This window comes from Urocitellus parryii, chromosome X, assembly GCF_045843805.1.
Source record: "Urocitellus parryii isolate mUroPar1 chromosome X, mUroPar1.hap1, whole genome shotgun sequence".
Classification (NCBI taxonomy): Eukaryota; Metazoa; Chordata; class Mammalia; order Rodentia; family Sciuridae; genus Urocitellus; species Urocitellus parryii.
The window spans coordinates 13,518,852-13,541,538 of record NC_135547.1 but is presented as its reverse complement, the minus strand read 5'-3'; the positions used below and the strand labels follow the sequence as shown (position 1 = coordinate 13,541,538).

Sequence of the window (22,687 nt, the reverse complement as noted above, 5' to 3'; positions counted from 1 at the left end):
AACAATCAGGCAAGAAAAAGAAATCAAAGGAACACAAACAGAAGAGGAAAAAGTCAAATTATTCCTGTTTGCAGATGATAGAATTCTTATACTTAGAAAACCCTAAAGATTCCACCAAAAGACTCTTTTAGAGTTGATGAACAAATTACACAAAGCAGCAGGATACAAAAGTAACATACAAAAAACAGTAGATTTTTCTATTCACCAAAACTGAATTTGCTGACAATCAGAAAAGCAATCCCATTCATGATATCTTTAAAAAACACTTAGAAATCAAGGAAATCAAGAAAGTGAAAGACATTTACAATGAAAAACATAAAACAAATAAGAAAGAAACTCAAGAAAACACTAGAAGATGGAATGATCTCCCAAGTTCATGGACTGGGGAAATTAATAGTTAAAATGCCCATACTATCAAAAGTAGTCTATAGATTCAATGCAATCTCTATTAAAATACCAATGATATTTTTCACAGAACTAGAAAAAATAATCCTAATATTCAAATGGAAGTACTAAAGACCCTGAACACTCAAAGCAATCCTGAGCAAAAAGAACAATGCTGAAGTCATATAATTCCTGGATTCAAAACATACTACAGAGCTATAGTAACAAAAGTCACATGGCACTGTCATTAAAACACACATAGACCAATGTAATAGAATAGAGGACCCAGAAAAAAAAAACATGCATTTATAGCCAACTAATTCTCAACAAAGGTGCAAAAAAAACTTATATTAGAGAAAATGCAGCTTTATCAACAAAGGTGTTGAAAGAACTGTAGAAAACTGAAACTAGACCCTTATTTCTCACCCTGTACAAAAATCAACTCAAAGTAGATCAAAGACTTTAATGTAAGATCTGAAACTTTAAAACTAATACTATAAGAAAACATAGGGAAACACTCCAAAATATTAGCACAGACAACTATTTCCTGAGTAGGAGTCCAATAGCTCAGGAAACAAAATCAAGAATTGACAAATGGAATTAGATCAAATTTAAAAGCTTCTGCATACTTTGCAACAAAGGAAATGATCAAAAGCATAAAAAGACAATCTACAGGGGCTGGGGATTTGGCTCAAGGGATAACATGCTCTCCTGGCATGCACTGGGCGCTGAGTTCGATCCTCAGCACCACATAAAAAATAAAATAAAGATGTTGTGTCCACCAAAAACTGAAAAATATTAAAGAATTCTCTCTTCTCTCTCTCTCTTTTTTAAAAAAAGGACCACCTACAGAGTGGGAGAAAATCTTTGCCAGTCATTCATCTGATGGAGGATTCATATGCAGAACATATAAGGAACTCAAAAAACTTAATAGTCCAACTTAATAAGTAGTCCAATCAAAAAAATGAACAAATGAGGGGGCTGGAGTTGTAGCTCAGTAATAGAGTGCTTATCCAGCACATATGAGGCACTGGGTTCAATCTTCAGCACATTAATTATATAAACAAATAAAATAAGGTTATTTAAAAAATAGACAGGGGCCAGGGGTTGTGGGTCAGTGGTAGAGCACTTGCCTAGCATGTGTGAGGCACTGGGTTCAATTCTCAGCACCAAATAAAAATAAAAATAAAAATAAACACAAATAAAATAAAGGTCTTAAATAAATAAATAGGCAAATGATCTGAACAGATACTTCTCAAAAGAAGAATTATAGATGGCCAAAAATTTATTAAAAACTACTTACAATCATTAGCCATCAGAGAACTGCAAGTTAAAAACTACACTGAGATTCCATTTCAACTCAGTCAAAAAAAAAAACCTGTTATAAAAAAATAATGTGAGAATGCAGGAAGGAATAAAGGAAATGTATACACTGTAAATTTGTATTATGGAAAATAGCATGGAGGTTCTTCAAAATTAGAACTAATATATGATCCAGCTGTACCGTGCCTGGATATTTATTTGAAGGAAATGAAGTGAGTATACTAAAAAGACACCTGCATACCTATGTTTATTGCTGCACTATTCATAATAACCAAGTTACTGAATCAGCCTAGGTGCCTATCAAGAGAGAGACACATAAAAAAAATATGGTATATATACACAATGGAGTATTATTAAGCCATTAAGAATAATGAAATCTTATCATTTGCAGGAAAATGAATGGAACTCAAGAACATCATGTTAAGCAAAGGAAGCCAGATGCAAAAAGATGAGTATCCCATGTTTTCTCTTATATATGAAAACAAACAAAAAAAGATGACCTGAAAATAAAAGAGGGATGTCTAGATGGGAAGGGAAAGGAAGTGAAGGGAAAGGGGAAAAGAGAGGAGAGGAGGGAAAGATAGGTGAGGCCAAGAGAGGGTGGAAGGGAAGATAGACATGATCAAAGCACAATATATACAAAGATGGAAATAGCGCAGTGAATCCCATTAATTTGTTCAATTAATATGCATTAATAGTTGTACTTTATTTTTTTCTGTTCTTTTCTTTTTTAATTGTTTTTTTAATTCATGACAACAGAATGCATCACAATTCTTATTACACATATAGAACAATTTTTCATACCTCTGTTTGTATATAAAGTATGTTCACACCAATTCTTGTCTTCATACCTGTACTTTGGATAATGATGGCCATCACATTCCACCATCCTTGCTAATCCCCTGCCCCCTCCCTTTCCCTCCAACCCCTCTTCCCTATCTAGAATTCATCTCTTCCTCCCATGCTCCCCCTCCCTACCCCACTATGAGTCAGCCTCCTTATATCAGAGAAAACATTCAGCATTTGTTTTGGGGGGATTGGCTAACTTCACTTAGCATTATCTTCTCCATTGCCATCCATTTACCTGCAAATGCTATGATTTTTTTTTTTTTTTTTTTGCAAATGCTATGATTTTATTCTCTTTTATTGCTGGGTAAAATAGTTGGACTTTAAAAAAAAAAAAAAAAAAAAAAAAAACTTTGCTACACACAGCCACTAAGTAATCTAGGCAGATGGAGCCTCACTCCCTTTATTGTTCACTCCATCTGGGATATGTCACATTTTAAGTCATACAGTATTGTATCTTAATTCTTTGAACTAATTGGTCACAAGTAATCACTTAGCCCACCAAAATATATGTGCCTAAACGAAAAGGAGAGCCAGATATAGGCGAGTAGTGCAAATCTCTACCAGAGAATTTATCAAGTCAGTGGTCATTTTTAAAAACTACTTTGAGGGGGCTGGGGTTGTGGCTCAGTGGTAGGGCGTTCACTTAGCACGTGCAAGACCTTGGGTTCAATCCTCAGCACCACATAAAAATAAATAAGTGAAATAAAGGTATTAAAAAGAAATTTCTTTCTAAAAAAAAATCTACTTTGAGTGTATAGAAGCAGATACTATGTAAACTTCACCTGTATCTTTCATGCTAAAACTTTTCCAGATATATGATTGTTCTTTCCCTTTGGTTTTGCACAATCCTGAACTGAGAGCATTGGACTATTATGCTTCAATTGTAGTTAATAGATTTTAACATACTAAAATAAGACTGATGCCATATAAAACATTTACTGACATCTTAAATGGTTTTCCCAGATTAAATTCTAACCAGTTGTCCCTATACCACTTACCGAGTATTCTTTCTCATTGCTGATTTGAATTATCATCTTTGTATAATAAAGTTGCATGTTTTAGGCAACTGGTAAAGCATTACCTTGTTTTCTGAATTTTCTTTACTATTCATATGCATTTAGCCTTCAAGTGAAATTTAGAGTCATTTTACTATCTAATTTAAGATATCTGAAAAGATATATAAAGTGGTATCACCTCATCAATTTTATGCATGATTAATATAAAGCCTAAGAATGAGTCAGATGCTTCTCAATTTTGCCAACCAAATGTAGAATGATTGGCAAAACCAGTAGGTCTTATTTTTCAATTACCTCATCTATAAAATGGGGAGAGTTAAGGCATCTATTTTAGGAGGCTGTCATGAACATGAGACATGTACGTGTAAAGATTTTAGTATAATGCCTCATATATACTAGGTTTTACATTCATATTCTTAAAATATAAATAATGGTGAATTAAATCATAATACTGTAATATAAAAAATGGTTTAAATGGCAAATTTTATGTTATGTGTTTTATATCACAATTAAAAATGAAAACAAAAATGCAACTAGAGATGCAGTTCAGTGGTAGAGTACCTAGCATGCATGAGGTTCAATCCTTAGTACCACAAAAAGCCCCCTAGTTTCCAAGCCAGCTTGCATTCTTTTTCTACTATGCCAGAGGAAAATGTAAAATTAATACACAATCATGGAGATCTACAATCATAATGCCAGAACTGATTACTACAATTGCTGTTTCTCCGTTTTTATTTTTACATATGTGTGGTTCACCCCCTGATCTGTTTACTAAGAACACATCTTAGAAAGCATAGCCTTGCTCTCACGTCCAAGAGAGGCAAACAAAGATAGAATTTGTTAAGTACTAAAGCCATTAATACAAGCTTTAAGACTAGCAGAAATAATGACAGCTACTTCCTTTAAGTACTTAATAAACATCTCTGGTGCTGCTCTAATTACTTTATATACATCTGAATAAATCCTTACAATCACTCTGCAGAGTAGATCATTTTATTCTCAATTTATAGATGAGGAGGTTAAGACTTAAAAATTAATATACCTAAGGTCACACAGCTAGTAAGACTCAGTAGACTAGCTGCGTGAGTCTCCATTTGGTTCAACTGAATATATCATATGGTGGGCATTTAAGGAATTATGTTTTGGTATGTTTCCATCATTTCTAAGTACCTAATACCATTCTTTTTTTAAAAATTTGTTCTAATTAGTTACACATGCCCAATACCATTCTTGATGACATTTTTCTAGTGTTTCCAAAATGATTTATGCTGTTGTTCCAACTACTGGGGTTGAAACAGTTCAAGCCATTATCTCAGAGGCCTTCCTTTACAACTATATGTCATTCCATCAATGTCACATTGGGGCCACATTGAACAAAACAAAATTTAGATCAATATCATTGTGCCAATTAAAACAGAATGCTGTTAGAAGATTAAGCACAATATGGGTTCATATTACTTAGTTCCACCAAAACAAAACTATTATACTCAATAAACACAGTGGATATTTAAAATACAATCTTACCTGAGACTTTTCATCTAAGTTTTCCAATTTTTTAATTTTTTGTTTTACTTGAGCTATATTCCCTGTTACATCATCCAGCTCAGCTTGCTGATTTAATAGAAGTTCAACTTCAGTGACAAGCTAAACATAGGAAATAAAAAAGATTTTTTAAAAACATACAAATAATTAATCATTCTGAATTTATTTAGATTTATTTATTGGTGGGGGTAACTAGGGATTGAACCCAGGGTGCTCTACCACTGAATTACATTCCACAAACCTTTTCTTATCTTCTGAGACAGTCTAACAAGTTTGCTCAGGCTGGCCTCAAACTTATGATCCTCTTGCCTCGGCCTCTTGAGTCACTGTGATTATGGGCCTGCACTACTGCACCCTCCTGGCATTCTGTCTTTATGATCAAGTTTTTTTAATTTATTTTTATTTATATATGACAGTGGAATGCTTTGCAGTTCTTATTACATATATAGAACACAATTTTTCATATCTCTGGTTGTATACACAATATATTCACATCAATTCGTGTCTTCATACACGTGCTTTGAATAATAATGGTCATCACATTCCACCATTTAACCCCATGCCTCCTCCCTTCCCCTCCCACCTCTCTGCCATATCTAGAGTTTGTCTATTCCTCCCATGCTCCCCCTCCCTACCCCACAATGTATGATCAAATTTTATAGGGAATGTCATCAAATAAGAATGTCAATATGAAAAATTAAACATATGAAAATATGCTCAGCTATTTTACCTACACAAATAGATGTAATCTGTTAAAATTTAACTTTCCAAGTATACTCAAGTATACTCATGATTCATACAAGATCACTATGTATGTGTACAGTCATATGTAGACATGTATTTGCATGTATGTATATAAACATATACATATGTATATATATGCACACAAATTTCCCAGCTTTATGGTGAATAATCCTGCAAACAAAGCCCCTCCTATGGTGATAAGCACACCTGGCAAGTATTTTTTTTTAAATATTTTTTGAGTTGTAGTTGGACACAATACCTTTATTTTATTTATTTATTTTTAATGTGGTACTGAGGATTGAACCCAGAACCTCACACATGCTAGGTGCTGGTCTACCAAATGGTCTACCACTGAGCCGCAACCCCAGCACCCCAGCCCCCAGCAACTACATTTTAATCTTTAATGATGTTTCTCAGTAAAGAAAGTAGGGTCCCTAAGAAAATGTTCATTTCCAAGGGTTAATAGGTGCAGAATAGGTGCAAGATAAGTTTGAAATATCTCTTCATGCCAGAAAGTAACAAATGATTTTATTTAAAAAACACTGGGGAACATCACAAGGACAGAGTAACCAGTTTCAATAATAAAGTAGTGAAGAACAGTAAAAGAAGCAAGGCACATTGGTACACACCTATAAACCCAGCCACTTGGCAGTCTGAGGCAGGAGGACTGTAAGTTAGAAGCCAACCTCAGCAATTTAGACTTGGTCCCAAATTTAAAAAAAAAAAATGAAAAGGAAAAAGAAAAGGACCGGGGATGTAGTTCAGCAGTAGACCATTTGCACAGCATATGTGAGGCCCTGAGTTCAATTCACAAAAAAGAAAAAACAGAGGAAAGAATAGTAATAAATTATAAATCATGATAAATGTATGAATCAAATTAATTAAATGAGAAAAAGGAAAGACTCTTGCTTTAGCACAGTTCCTACTGTGGATGGATAAGTGTTGGAAAATCATCATTTAACAATTACCATAGTAAAGAGTTGTTCAGGAAAGAAACAGATTGATGCTAAATCTATGGGAAATTTTGATTAGGAGCAAGATAATTGTATTGCTTTAAATTTCCTCTCAACATATATTCTACTAGTTATGGGACAAGGGGTAACGATAGGAGAAATTCAGTAACATTTTTCTGGTTAATCAAAATCCATATCAACAATGAGAGGCAGGTGTGATACCCTGAGAAGAGCACATCACTTATGTAGTCATCTAGTTGGTCATATAGACTAAAGCTATTCATGAGATGTCAAACTCAAAATGAAGAAATCTTATTTTAAAATAGACTACATTCTTCAAAATATTAATGTCATAAAATACAAAGAAAGATTGTGGAAATGTTCTAGATTCAAGGAGACTAAAGGGACATGACAATTCAATACTGAAATCTAGAGTAGACCCTGTATGGAAAGAACAAGAAATGCTATAGAGGCCATTACTGGGTCAATGGACAGAATTGAAATATTGATGGTAGAAAGTATAAAAGTATTGCATTGTTGTTAAATGTGCTGAATTTCATAACAGTACTGTGGATATATGAGAATAATTATTAGAAAACAAATGAAATATTTAGGGAGGAAGTCCATAATGTATAAAACTTATTCTCAATGCTCACAAAAAATTATCTGTATATACATATGAGCAAGGGAATAGAAATAATAGAGCAAATTTGGCAAAATATTATAAATAAATTAATCTGGGGAGAAGATAAATGGGTGTTTCTACTTTCCTTACATTTGCAAGTTTTCTATAAATTGAAATTTCCAAATGATTTTTTTCTTTCTTTTTTTCTTGCTTTGTTCTTTGTTTGTTTGTTTTGTTTTTGGTACTGGGGATTGAATCCAGGAGCATTTAACCATTGAGCTACAATCCCAGCCCCAAGTAAGTTTTTCTTAAAAAAAAAAAAAAAAGAGGAACCTTCTAAACAAACAAACAAAAAAAAACCTTTCTTCAAGTAACTATGAGATACAGACTGTCAATAAGGGCACACTGTAAAACAAGAATACTGATTAGAGACAGCAATGACTTGAAGAAACAGAATATAACCACAGAACAAGAATGTCGATTGGATGAAAATTCACATATGAGTAGATAACATAGTTGGTACACTCAGGAAAGTCCTATTTTGTGAGTATTGGGTTGGGAATAACTGAGCCCTAAGTCCAGAATGCTGTGCTCCTCCAAAACACCTAATTCTTAGAGAACAAATGAATACCAGGCAAGTAAGCCATTCATGAGCAGAACACAAGCTAGACACACACAGGAGAGAAAAGAAATGGAATTTTCCTTGATGAGCATGACCAAGTACTATGTCTGTGAGGAGCTTCGACAGGGCTGCTACACAGATGGAAGAAACTAAAGTATGGGTATTGGCCACTTATGATGGATTATCCAGGTGGGTGAAACTGAAATATACTTTCGATCTTTTAAATAATATGTAACTAGGGGCTGGGGATGTGACTCAAGTGGTAGCGTGCTCGCCTGGCATACACAGGGTGCTGGGTTCGATCCTCAGCACCACATAAAAATAAAATAAAAAAGATGTTGAATCCACCGAAAACTAAAAAACTAAATATTAAAAATTCTCTCTCTCTCTAAAAAAAAATATGTAACTAAACATGATTTAATTGCATCTGTCAGGCTTTTCATAGAAATCAAGTCCTGGATCAAAAAAAAAAAAAAAAAAAAAAACCTTGGTTAAATCATAAGCTCAGCTCAGATATATGGTATTTAAACACCAAGTAGGAAGTGGGTATTATTTCCTTGGAATGCTATCACACAGCCTATAAATACTTAATATCTAAAATGAATAACAAACCTCAAGGAAGACAAACTTTGTCCCTTTCATACATGTTGGCACCTAAATACCATCTCATAGGAAATGGGTAAGTTGAAGAAGAGAAGTCTGAGAATTTTAGTAGAGGTTTTGTGCATTCTAAGTCAACGCTCACTTATACATGCTTCACAGTCTTTCTATAGGTATATATGGGCATATTATAAGACTGGATTCTGATGCTCAAGAAGTAAGAACCTCTGGCATAATGAAAAGAAATGTATAAGAAATCCTTTAACTGACCTCTTGAAAATCTTGCTCAAACTTCCACAGTTGCAGATACTGCTCCATTTTTAATTGGTGTTTTTCCCAAAATCCATCAAAAGCTGTTTCCATGTCATGCACTTGAGCCAGCAATCTTAACAAAGAAAAAATCAAAGAATTTATTAAAAAAAAAAAAAACACCTGTATCACAGCTACGTCAATAAAACTGGTCTGGACATTAAGAATTATAGACAAGGTCACAGTCTGTGGCACTTGGTTATGACAGAGACAATGTTCACAAAACTTAGTTCTGCAGGCAAGCTAATTTCTGTGAGATGACCCTGGCAAGAAGTTCTCAGATTTTCAGAGCTCCAGAACTACTTTCACACATAATGGAATGTAACAAAAATATATAATTCCTTCTTGAAAATATAAATAAGTTAACTCTAAAGTAAAAAAAAAAAAGTATACTTACTTATTAATAGTTTGCCAGTCACCATTTATTTGCTGATGACGTTCAATACTCGAACTGACAGCTTCTCCAGTGTCAGGCACTTCCAGATTTGTTAGAAGAATTTTTCCTTCTTTGGTTACAGCTGTAATATCATTCTGTACAGAGGCACAATGGGATATATCAGCTGATTAGTGATCCAACCTGAACAACCTGAAGGGAAGGCAATATACATTCATGGCATGTAGAATAGAAATAGTGCTCTAGAATGGGCTTTCCTTGCACAGCTATCTGAAAAATCAAGGATATTTCAATACTACAAAATCCACAAGCTTTGAAGATCCAAGAAGCCTTTGCCTTAGAGATGGATGTTTCAATCACTATTCTATAAAATTATTACCGGGAGAAGTAGCATGTGTTCTCTTTGCTGCCTCCTTCTCTTGCTGGTAGCAAGTTCTAATCTATTCCATTCTGTTCTGGTAATATTTTAAAGTGTTCAAATAAGGCAGTATTAGCACAATAAAAACTATCAAAATAGAAAACATAGAGTTACAGATGTCGAGTGTATATTGAAAAAGAATCATGTATCTTTCTTACTAATCCTTAATTGTTAGCAATCACTTCCCACCATAAGTCTTATTTTACTTCACATTTGGGGTTAAATAACACCATGAAGTATATGTTTCTATTTAGAAGGTCTTATGATTGGAGACTTGTCTAAAAACATAGACTTTTTTCAGACATCAAAAAGTAACATAAGACTTTCTTCAGTAGTTTCAAGGGTCCCCTAAAATTGTAAGTAAAAATTTGGGCCTAAGGGGCTGAAGGTATGACTCAGTGGTAGAGCACTTACCCAGCATGTGTGAGTCCCTGGGTTCAATTCCCAGGATTACAAAGAGAAAAAAAGTTGAATTTATAAGCATGAGCTGTGTGCCAAGCACTGCTATACATACACCACACACTTTACCTCATTCCACCTTCACACAACCATACATAAGATATGCACAATCATCATTATCAACCTCATTACACATATAAAGAAACTGAAACTCAGGAGGATAAGCAAACTGCCCGACATCACACAGTTTATAAAATACAGTTTTCTTTCCTTGGAAAAAGTTTGGCTTTTAGGTTATAGTTCAAACATTCAGTTTCTCTCCTCTTTTAACTGAAATATGCAACCTGTACACAAAGCTCAAATATGACAGTGTGCCCAGTATGCCTATTAACATATGAAGGAAACAGTGATAATTCAATGTGTGGTATTTGTTGAGAATGTTATTAAACTTTTTGAGAAAAGAGACCCTCAAAGTACTTGCTCATTGTCAAAACTGTGCTTCAGAATCTTTCACAACCCAAACTCTATGATCAGAAATGAGTAGGAAAACTAAATTCAGTTGCCACTCCTGGTTTACCAAAGAAAACATTAAGCACTAGTACTCTGTGGAGAAGAAAGCTCATAATCTACTGAGCAACATGGCCTTGGCCACAACACTAGATCATGGCAGAGATGGGAGAAGAAATCAGGCTTTCTGGCTCCTCATCAAATGCACCTTCTCCCATTTCACACTGTACCTGTAGAGGAAATTAAAACAGAACACCTGTGAACTGCTGACTCTTACACTTGCTTTCTGAATGAGAAGGCTTCTCCATAATATAAAGAATATGAGATTAACAAATGACTGTAGATTTCTTATTCTGTATCATTTATAATATATTCTATTTTCAAATAAACAATTTCCCAAGACAATATACCATTTGCAGAAGGGACACTTAAAAGTTCAGCCTATCCAGAACATTCTTCTCTTATGGAATATTATTTTTATACTTTTAAATATAAATATACAAACATGTAACAATCAGTGTGAAATTGATGTGTCAAACATATTTCTGGAAAAAGACCATGTAAAACTTTTGCTTGTCCATTCAGACATACCTTCAATAAATGATACCTTTCGGCACGAATTGCCAGGATTTCTTCTATTGAAGGAATATCATCTGGTAGTTCTGTCTCAGCGAGTTCAGTTCCAAAGGACTGTAACATCTGAGCCATTTCTTTCACTGTGAGGGCAAAATTTTCTATAGCCTGCAAAGAGCCAGTGATTCTTTTATGGAAACTCTGCCAACATAACAAAACCTGGACCAATAATTGCATTTATTTTTATTTGGGTATAACATCAAACATGTATGTTGGGAACTCTGGCATTACCCTTGGCAATCAACTCTAACTTTGCATCTAAGGCTCTAAGAAACTAAGAGCAAAGTTATGGTTCTTCTTGGATGTCTTTTTTCTAAATTTATGAACTTTTGTCTTAGACACTGATAAAAATGTTTTGGGGGGAGCTAAGAATATAGTTCAGTGATAGAGTACTTGTCTGGCATGCACAAGGCCCTGGGTTCAATCCCCAGCACCACCCCCAAAAAAATATTTCTTAAAGATGCCATGTACTGAATAATCCATTTTATGTCCTTAAAAATCACAGAGCTTTCCTTATTCTACAAACTCTGCAATGGGTAAAAGTGCCATTAGTTTACTGTTAAAGAGATGAGAACAGCAAAGTCACTTTATATTTGTTTATAACCATTTATCAATAGCATTAGCATTCCAAACAAGGTAATGGTCTTAGGAAAGAGGGGGGACAAGTTGTCACAATAATTCATTGCAAGTACTATTGAAGATCTGAAATGCCATATCAAAGGCTCTATTGCCCTAAAATGGCAAATAAGGTTGTGTTGTTAATTTGTTTTTGTTTTTGTTTTTTTACAAAATCCATTACTTACAGAGAGATGGACAAAATGTAGAGATTACATGAACCATCTATCTACCATGCAGCTCAAGGTATTTGCTCCTTTAGTTTGGTTTTGTAGGTTATTAAAGGATAGATATTATTATCTTGACAACACACCTTCATGTGGATGAATGAATTGTTGAATGAATTATTAAATGAACTGTTGGATAAAGAAGCAGGATGAGGAAAATGAAACCCTGATTTAATGAAACATCATTATTTTCTTCAGAAAAAAAATCCCATTTCTCTGGAATTTGAAGTTAACACATTTAACATGGATTCCGACCTGATTCTGACCTGGGAAGCACATAGCCTTCACTTATTCGAAAATTTCTAAAACAGAAGGACTCTGCTACAAATGTAATTGCCTCAGAAAAATCCCTAGGATGATGAGATTAATATTACTTGACTTGTTGAGGGCTTGTCATATGCTATGCACTGAGCCAATCTTTTTGCATTAGGTATATTATTTAATCTCCCCAAGACTCCTATGAGGTAAGGTATTATTATTCCCATTTTATAGCTTGGAAAACTAGGATTAAGAGAGGTTGTGTATATTGTCCAAGGTCATACAGCTAAAAATCAGCAGTGACAGGATCTGAACCCAAAACCTTTGTTTCTTCAAGTTACTACATGACCACAGGCAGGGTTTGGCAGAGTAAGATTTCCTCGTTCTCTAGACCTCTCCTTCAACTGCCAACCCTAGTGACTCTTCATTTCTAGATATTGCCTATGGAAGAAAAATCAAGATGTTGAATTTTAAATGTATTTGAAAAGTAGGAGCCCCGAAAAAATCTGTTTTTCTCAAATAGGAAAAAATTCTAGAACTAGATTTAAAGACTAATATGAACTATAGGCTCTACGGTAAGGGCAAAAGCAACATACATTTCTGAAGATGATCCATTCACTGTGGCAGTACTGCAAGGTGCCGCCTAACTCAGGGGTTAACTGCTTGTCATCAATGTATGCCAGCAAATCACTAACTGAGCTCAGCATAACAACCTATATAAATAAGCAAAAAAGATACTGTTAACTGTCCTTCATGACATCCCTCCATTAAACTGTAAAATGAACTTTAGCATACATTTAGCAGAAATTCATCTTCTATAAATGGTTCTAACAGTTCTCTCTTGTACATGAACCCCACACGTTTGCATTACCTTATTTAGGTAATAAGTCTTTATTTACAAAACATTTCTCTACAGCAAAATTAACCTACATAAAAACCCAAACACCTAATTCTCTTTCATCTAAAAGTTTTCATTGTAAATGGCTCAGCTTGTGAAAGAATACTACACTCACAACAAAGTAAAAGGACTGTATATTGTAAGCTATAATTTATCAGGAGGGACTGATCTTTCCAAAAGTATCAAAATTTATGAACACTGTATTCCTAACAATAAAAACATCTTTTCAAAACAAAGAACGTGATACTCTGAACCAGCTCAGGATGTGAGTTAATGGGAGTTCAAATACATAAAACATACTCTTTTTTACTAAAAATAAAAGTTCCTGATTATGCACACACATACACACATATACACATAAACACATACATATAACATTTATTCTTCAAAGAAATTGGTTTTGTTATAAATTGCTTGATCTATTTCTTAACAGTAGAAGCAGAAGACTTGGGGCCATTTGAAATTTGCATTTTTCAAAGATTTTTTTTATTTTAAAAGCTTTATGTAAGCACATGTTAAAACAAACAGCATGGGACAAAATCTTCATGAGAATTAAAGGGATGAAACATTTAAATAATATATTCTTACTGGTAATTTGAGCATGAAATCCTCCTGACTAAATCGAAATCCAATGTCTGTGAAAGTTCGTTGAAGAAAACTGGTAGGACGTAAAACCAAAACTAAGTGCAAGTTCCCAGGGAAAGAAGCCTGTCGAAAGAAGGAACAAAAGAATGAGACAAAATTGGCAAAACCGAGCACTTGACTGAGCACATGTCAGAAAATATGTAATTGAAGGAATAAAGTTTAAAGTAATAAAAGTCAGTAAAAGGCCAATTCTTAAAAAAAATGGATGCTGATAAAAATCCAAAAACATGAAAATAGAAATAAAAATACTATAAGGTTATTAGGTCAGATCCTTAGTGTTCCTGGTATGGAATTTTCTCACAATAGATAAATAGGTCCCAAGTTTCAAAGTATTACACTCTAACACTTCATTTTTAAGTTAGTTTTGTTTTTATATTTTATTTTTTGTTTTTAACTGAAAGAAAATTCATACTCATTTATGGGGTACAGTATTATAATTTGATACATATATAAAATGTGTAATGATCAAATCACAGTAATTAGCAGTTCCATCTAATAGTATCATTTCTGTATGTTAGGAAGAATCAAACTACTTCCCCTTCTATAACTGTACTATGGTACTAATTATCCCACCTCCCTCTGACTTCCCTATTCCCCGCTCCTTTTCCTCCAATGACTTCTATACTACTCTCCTCCTATGTGATCAACTTTTTTCATTTCCAGAATTATCTTCATACAATACTCTATGAGAACATATAGTATTTATCTTTCTGTCCTTGGCTTACTTCACTTAATATAATATCCTCCAGTTTTATCTACACTGCCAAAAAATGATAGGATTTCACGTTTTTTATGACTGAATCATATTCCACTGTGTATATATGCCACATTTTCTATATCCATTCATTCACTGATGGATACCTTAACTGATTCCACATTTTGGCTATTGTTGTTAGTGCTGTAATAAACATGGGCATACAGGTTATCTCTTTTTTTTTTTTAAAGAGAGAGTGAGAGAGGAGAGAGAGTGAGAGAGGAGAGAGAGAGAGAGAGAGAGAGAGAGAGAGAGAGAGAGAGAGAGAATTTTTAATATTTATTTTTTAGTTTTCAGCGGACACATCTTTGTATGTGGTGCTGAGGATTGAACCCGGGCTGCACGCATGCCAGGCGAGCGCGCTACCGCTTGAGCCACATCCCCAGCCCAGGTTATCTCTTTGATATAATCATTTCAAGTCATTTGGGTATATACCCAGAAGTGGGATTGCTGAGTCACATGGTAGTTCTGTTTTCAGTTTTTTGAGAAACTTTCATACTATTTTCTATAATGGCTGTTCTAACTTAATCAAACCAAGAGTGTATAAGAGTTCCCCTTTCTCCACACCTTTGCCACCATCTGTTATTATTGTCTTTTAGATAATAGTCATTCTAGCTAGAGTAAGACAATACCTTATTGTGGTTTTGAATGCATTTCCCTGATGATTAATTTTATTGAACATTTTTTTTCAATTTCTGTTGGCCATTTTTATATCTTCTTTTAAGACATGTCTATTCAGAGGAGTCATCAAGAATACAAGCAATAATAAATGCTAGAGAGGATGTAGAGAAAAAAGAACACTTACACTGTGAGAAGAACTGTAAATTAGTACAACCACTAATGGAAATCAGTAAAAAGATTTCTCAAAATACTAGGCATGGAACCACCATATGATCTAGCTATACCATTCCTTGGTGCATATCCCATCAAGAATTACAATCATTATTCTATAGCAATACATGCATACCCATGTTAATAGCAGCACAATTCAAAATAGCCAAACTATAGAAATAGCATGGTTCACTCAACAGATCAATGGATAAAGAAAATATGGTATATGTACACAATGGAGCTTTATTCAGTCATAAGAAAAATGAAAGTATGTTGTTTTCAGGAAAATGAATGGAACATGAGAGCATCATGTTAAGAGAAATAAGCCAAACTCAGAAGATCAAGGATTGTATGTTTTCTTTCATATGTGGAAGCTAGAGAGGAAAAAGTAAAAGAAAGGGATATTAAAAAAAAAAAGAAAGGGATATTTTTATCCTACCTAGAATGACTATTATCTAATACACAATAATAAAAAAGACAATAATAATAATGATAATAATGACTTGAGGAAGGGAAACTCTTATACCCTGTTGATGGGGATTACATTAGAACAGCCATTATAGAAAACAGTATGAAAGTTTCTCAAAAAACTGATGAAAATCAAAGGAAAATCAATAGAGTCAGGGAAAGGGACCAGGGAGAGGGAGGAAAGGGAAAATACTAGGGAATGATATTGTGCCATTTATATTGTTATATTATTTGCACCTCTGAATATGTTACAACAAATCCCATCATTATGTACATAATACACCAACTAAAAATACAGAAGATGGGAATAATGGTGGAATGAGATAGACATTATTACCCTGTATACATGTATGATTACACTACCAGTGTGACTCTGCACCACATTCAGACAGAGGCAGGAGAAGTTGTACTCCATATGTGTACAATGTGTCAAAATACATTCTACTGTCATGTATAAATAATTAGAATAAATAAATAAATAAATAAATAAAATATGGAAAAAATAGGGAGAATTGACAATAATATGACCCAATATTAATAAATCACCTGGTATTAAATGCCTACTTTATGCCAAGTATTTGTCATAATTCCTCTTCACAATAATCCTATAAAGGAGTCTCCTCCTTTTACAAACAAAATGTGGCTCAGAGAATTTAAGTATAAATTACCACAGCTGGCGAAATCTTAAATTGTACCTAGGTCTATGCTCTTAATAGGTAAACTATCCCAAGTCTTGAAGAGATCACAGTCAAAAAAGCTAGAGGAAAGTGATGCTGGGAGATACAGAAAGATAGTGTTGGAAAGGCAGCCAAGAACCATATCAAGAAAGATCTTGGAGTCTTTCCTAGAAGTAAAGGGAATCTCTAAGATTCCCTTTACAAGCAACAGAACAACATAATCAGATTTGCAAATTTTTAAGTTTATCATGGTATTAGGAATAGAACCCAGGGCCATAGGCAAGTGCTCTACCAGTGATCTATATCCACAACCCCATCAGATTTGCATTTTAGGAAGATTACTTTGGCTTTAGGAAAGAAGTGGATTTGGAAAGGAATAGACACAGACAGATGCACTAGGAGGGTTAGTATAGTAAAATCTAAGCCAGGAATTGTGAACCAGAACAAAAATGGCAGAAATAAGGGTAGAATTTAGGAGGTATAGCCGGGCATGGTAGTGCATGCCTGTAAACCCAGTGGCTGGGGATGCTGAGATAGGAGGATAGTGAGTTCAAAGTCAGCATCAGCAAAAATGAAGCCCTAAGCAACTCAGTGAGACCCTGCCTCTAAATAAAATACAAAATAGGGCCAGGGATGTGGCTCAGTGGTCAAGGGCCCCTGAATTCAATCCCCAGTACCAAAAAAAAAAAAAAAAAGAATTTAGGAGGTACAATCAGTAAGACATAAATATTGGATGCGTTAGATAAGGAGGGACTCAATCAAATCAATCTCAAAATCTGGGACTTCAGTAATGGTGTGAATGGTACCACCCTCACTGAGATGAAGAGAACACGAGAAGCAGGTTTGAAGGAGGGAAGCAAGATTCTGATTCCCCTTTGTAGGCATGTTGGGCTGGAAGGGTTGCAGGACATCCGGATGACCATCAGACAGCTGTTATATAGGAGTAAGGGGGTGGGGAGGGAAGTGTCTAAGCTGAGAGTGTAGAGTCAGGAGTCATCAGTCTCAAGAGGGAAGATTAAAGCATAACAAAGCAAAATCTATCAAAAATGTTTAAAATTCACTCATATTCCAGGCATGCTATAATAATAGCAATTGAACAAAGCTATAAAACAAAAGTTAAAAAGATATTGGGGGCACAAGAACTCTATGAGAACTCTCTGTACTTCCTGCTCAATTTTGTTGTGAACCAAAAAACTACTCTCCAAAGTAGTCTATTAAAAAAGAAAAGAGGGCTGGGGTTGAGCACTTGCCTAGTATGTGTCAGACACTGGGTCTGATTCTCAGCACCACATAAAAATAAATAAAATAAAGGTCCATCAACAACAACAAAAAATATTTTTTGATAGTGGTGCTGGGGATTGAACCCAGAGCCCTGTGCATGTGAGGCAAGAACTCTACCAACTGAGCTATATCCCCAGCCCCCCCCAAAAAAATATTTTTAAAAAAGGAAAATAATAATTTTCACTAAAGTATAAAACATACTCTTCCAGAAATGTTGTCTACAACTGGGGACTTTAAAAACTCAATTTGTGATGGTAATAAAAACCATAAACAATTAGGTAGCAATGAGAACTAGAGTGAGAGAAAGAGAACTGAATAGTCACAAGCACATAATAATTTACACAATAGTATAAATTCACACAAATTGGGATGACTGTTCAACCTACAATTCCCCTCTTCCTTTGAGAAACCACTCCTCCTTTTTAATTCTAAACATTGAGTCCAAATGAATACTGTTATTTTCCTCCATGACCCCACCCCTCCAACACACAATGATTAGTAGTGTGTTAGTATAAAAATCTGATATAAGCATAAGCATAGCCCTGTCCAAGATTTTTAAAAACAGCACCAAGGTAAGGAAACTTTAAAGACATCATTCCAGAGCTACTGGTAGCCATGAACCCTGCTGCTGGAAAGGTCTTATTTCAAATCAACATATATAGAAATATCAGATCATTCTTCAGTAAAACCTTCTTAGTATTTTTATTATACATTCTCTTTCCTTAACTCATTCAAAATCTTTTGTGATTTACTTGTCACAAAAAAGTCCACAAAATTTGCATTTTTAAAGAAAATACACCACCAAAGGATTAAAACCTCATTTATTGCCTGTATAATTAAATTGACAATGCTTTTTATTTTAGGATTATTTAAGAATTCTCTTCCTAAATATTCTTCTAACTAGATAGCTACTCTTAAATTTAATAGCTATTTGGGGGCAATAGCTATACAGGTACTAAATAATTGAGTGGCATACAATTTTGATTAACCAGTTAAAGTTTCTAGCCTTCCTGCCCATATATGAATAGACATACTTGATTTTTCAATCTCACTCCCATTAGTTAATCTCAGACTTTAACAGGTATTTGCCAAACTGTCATAATAAAAGTGAATCTACAACAGTACATGTATAACTATCTTTCATAGCTTCTCTCTCTCTCTCTCTCTCTCTCTCTCTCTCTGTGTGTGTGTGTATATGTGTCTGTCTGTCTGTCTGTCTGTCCCTCTCTCTCACACACACACACATCCTGAAAATAAATACACACAATCTCACTCTTGCTCTCTCTCACTCTCACTCTTGCTCTTCATTCAGTACTTTCAAAGCCTTAAAGTAGGGAAAGGAGATTGGATAGCAGCATAAGGCAGTGTCACTATTTATTAAATGCTTATTCCAAGAATTGTGCTCTTAATGAACACTATTACAACACTGTACCAAGTGTTTGTAAATAGTAGGTTCATGGAAAGATTATCCTGATTTATCAGGGTGGGACCATTGTAATCAAAAGGATCTTTATTAGCAAAGGGGGGGGGGGCTAAGAATGTGGTTCAGTGATAGAGCACTTGCCTAGCAAGTTCAAGACCATGGATTTCATCCCAATACCACAGAAAAAGAAAAATAATGAGAAGGAGGCAGGAGAATCAGAAAAGGAGATGCAGTGACAAAAGCAGAGGTCAGAGTGATTGAAGGGCCACAAGCCAGGGAATGTGGAGAGTCTTTAGAAGCTGAAAAACTCATGGATATGGACTCTCCTCTAGAACCACTAGAAGGAACGCAGCCCAGTTGTCTTCCTGGTTTTAGCCCACAATACTAACCTTGGACTTCTGACTTCCAGAACCATAACAATAAACTTTTTTTTCAAGTCACCAAGTCTGTAGCAATCTGTTACAGCAACAATAGGAAACCAATACACTGAGGTTTTGTGAGGTTAAGAAATTTTTCCAGGCTGGGCATGGTGATTCACGGCTGTAATTCCAGCAACTCAGGAGGCTGAGATGGGAGGATCATGAGTTCAAAGCCAGCTTCAGCAACTTAGTGAGACCCTAAGCAACTCAGGGAGACCTTGTCCCAAAAACAAACAAAAAAAGGCTGGTGATGTGGCTCAGTGGTTGAGCGCCACTGGGTTCAATCTCCAGTATTAAAAATAAAAAAAGAAATTTTTTGAGACCCTCTAGCTTATAAGAGGCAGCATTAAACCCAGGTTCACCTGATTGTTGAACCACACTCTTGATCAACAGAAATTTGCAGAACCATAGGGGGATAATGCAACAATCAGATTCAAGGCTGAAACTCTAAACCTGAAACTAAACAAAGACAAACCCTACCATGTGTTAGGGAAATAATGTAAATGTGATGTAGGCAAGATTTAATTCAAGCAATTGACATGCTTTCCTATATGGTGAGAAACGATAGGAAATGGTGAGAACTGTGATGTACTTGAGAGCATCCAAAAGTGGGGAGGCTCTCTAGTCTGTTACAGCTAAATGTCATGTAGAAAAGTGGGCCCAGCAGGGTCCAATCTTTGTTTTCTCAAGAGAATTCAGAAATCTCTATGTTAAACATTTATTTTTAAAGATGGGAAACAAGTTGAAAGTTTGTTAAAACTTAACAAGGCCCTGAGTAACTTAACAAGACCTTGTCTCAAAAAAAATATATAAAAAAAAGGGTTGTATAGTATGTGATGCCCATTCACAATCTCTCAACAAAAACACCTCACACCTCTGAACATGGGCAAATACACATCCCTTTTTGTTATTGCCGCCTATGATATTTGAATGGGACAGAGCATTCTGGAGAAATTTAAACCTGATAGGATACATGGATTTAGAATTAGTTTGCCTATTCAAAAGGCTGAGCAGGAGGATCACATGTTCTAGGCGAGCATGGACAATTCAACAAGACCTTGTCTCAAAATAAAAAAATAAATAAAAGAGGCTGGGGATATAGTTCAATCTCCAGTAACACAAATAACAAAAGATTATTTTATGCATGTCTAAAGCATTTTCTCTATATACAGATATTTATATAACTAAAATCTTCAAGATAATCCATATTAAATCTGGCATATAAATGAACAACCAAATAGCATATGGTTTCAGATGCATATTATCACAGCAAATAGAGATCACGTCAATTGAGCTTTCCCATTATACTTTGAGAATACATTTCTAAATGTTTTGGTATGCTGCTTTAAGAATTTCTAATCTGTATGGTTATATAAACATGAAAAGGCATACTTTCTATTTTCTCCAAAATCAAACTCCAGATTCTAAAACCATAAATCATTTTTTGAGAACTTGTCAAAAAAGCAAAGGGATGTGGTCAAGGGTCAGCTTTGTTTTATTTTTTTGCTTTTCATTTAAAAAAAAAAAGACTTTTCATGAGAGAGGAAACAGCATTGGTTTTAGCTTCTCGTATGCATTTTTTTAGAGTTCCAACATGTGACTGCTTGAAAGCATATCACTAAAAAGGAAAATGTTGCTCATCGTCATAAGGCTCAGAGCCATGTGTCCAATCATTGTACATAGCCCCACCCCAGGCCTCTGCAGCAGCTCTTACTGGTTCTTTAAGGTAACGGGCACAAAACAGGCTTCCTACCACCTTTCCCTCATAGACAACATATTTCTCTCCTTTTAGTTACACCTACCCTGACTGCCTAGGTACATCGTCTTTCAGCAATAATAACAGCAATAACAAGCATGACAGGCATAAACTCTATACATCATTTCACTATTAAACTCCAGAAAGTAACCTTGTTTAATATTCTTTTGTGTGATATCTAAGTGAGGCAATTCACCTACCCTATCCAGTTTTTAATTATTCTAGTTATTTCTTTTAAAATATTTTAAATGCCTCATACAACATAAAATTTTGTGTACTTACAATGTAGTTTATATTCCCATATCTTTTGTTTTTCAACCTTCAGGACAAATACAAGCAGTAAAAATAAAAGGGTCCCTTGACTGAAAGCCATAATATACCTATTTAGCCTGCATAACACTGCAATGAAGTAGGTATTATTCCCCTTTTACAGATGAGCAAACTGAAGCACAGTTGGTAAGCAGTAGCACTAAGGCCTATCTGGATCTGAAGCAAGCTCTTCCCAGTCACTTAACAGTTTATAAACTGAACACTTAGACTTAATATTTTTCATTTATGAATCACTTGAGCTTGACTCTATAAAATAGAACCAATAACAACATTCAAACAAAGTTATGAGAAACAATTTAACATAATGGCACCCACTGAATAGAAACTATTATAGTTTAATATCATGACAGAATAGAATGTTGAGATGCTGACATGTGATTGACCTTGATAAGATCTAAACCATCTTTATAGAACATGCTGGGGACATCTTATGACCTTAAGCTATAGAACATAGTTTTTAAAGGCATGAGCCACTTCTACACTGTTCTCCCATACCCCCACCATTAAAGACTACAGAAATAATGAGTTACCCACATGTTGCCAAACAATTTGCCAAGTGACCTCAGGAGCAGGCCAGCCCCAACTGATATTCCTTCTTTGTGTTTGTCTTTGTTGTCACATATCTATCTCTTCATCTCCTCCCCCTCACTCAGCTATTATAACTGCAATTTCAACCAAGCAACCAGTTCAATCTTTTCATTGGATTTTTAATTTCACTGGACCATCATCCTTCTAGGCCTATCATGGTCCCCAGGATCAGCCCAATTCCAAAGATCCTTCAAGGTCA

The 22,687-nt window shown here is 34.8% G+C and overlaps 1 protein-coding gene across 2 annotated transcripts in view; it reads right to left on the bottom strand.

Moving 5' to 3' along the window:
* The window catches only part of Mcf2 (MCF.2 cell line derived transforming sequence), a 76,639-nt gene that overhangs the window by 40,588 nt on the left and 13,364 nt on the right, over positions 1-22,687 (bottom strand). For both annotated transcript variants that reach the window (XM_026392224.1, XM_026392225.2), the window contains exons 4-9: positions 13,905-14,024; positions 13,015-13,131; positions 11,277-11,426; positions 9,365-9,498; positions 8,929-9,043; positions 5,097-5,216 (exon numbers count right to left, since the gene is read on the bottom strand). In XM_026392224.1, the coding sequence (XP_026248009.1) occupies positions 5,097-5,216; positions 8,929-9,043; positions 9,365-9,498; positions 11,277-11,426; positions 13,015-13,131; positions 13,905-14,024 (756 nt within the window). The remainder of the gene's footprint in view (positions 1-5,096; positions 5,217-8,928; positions 9,044-9,364; positions 9,499-11,276; positions 11,427-13,014; positions 13,132-13,904; positions 14,025-22,687) is intronic.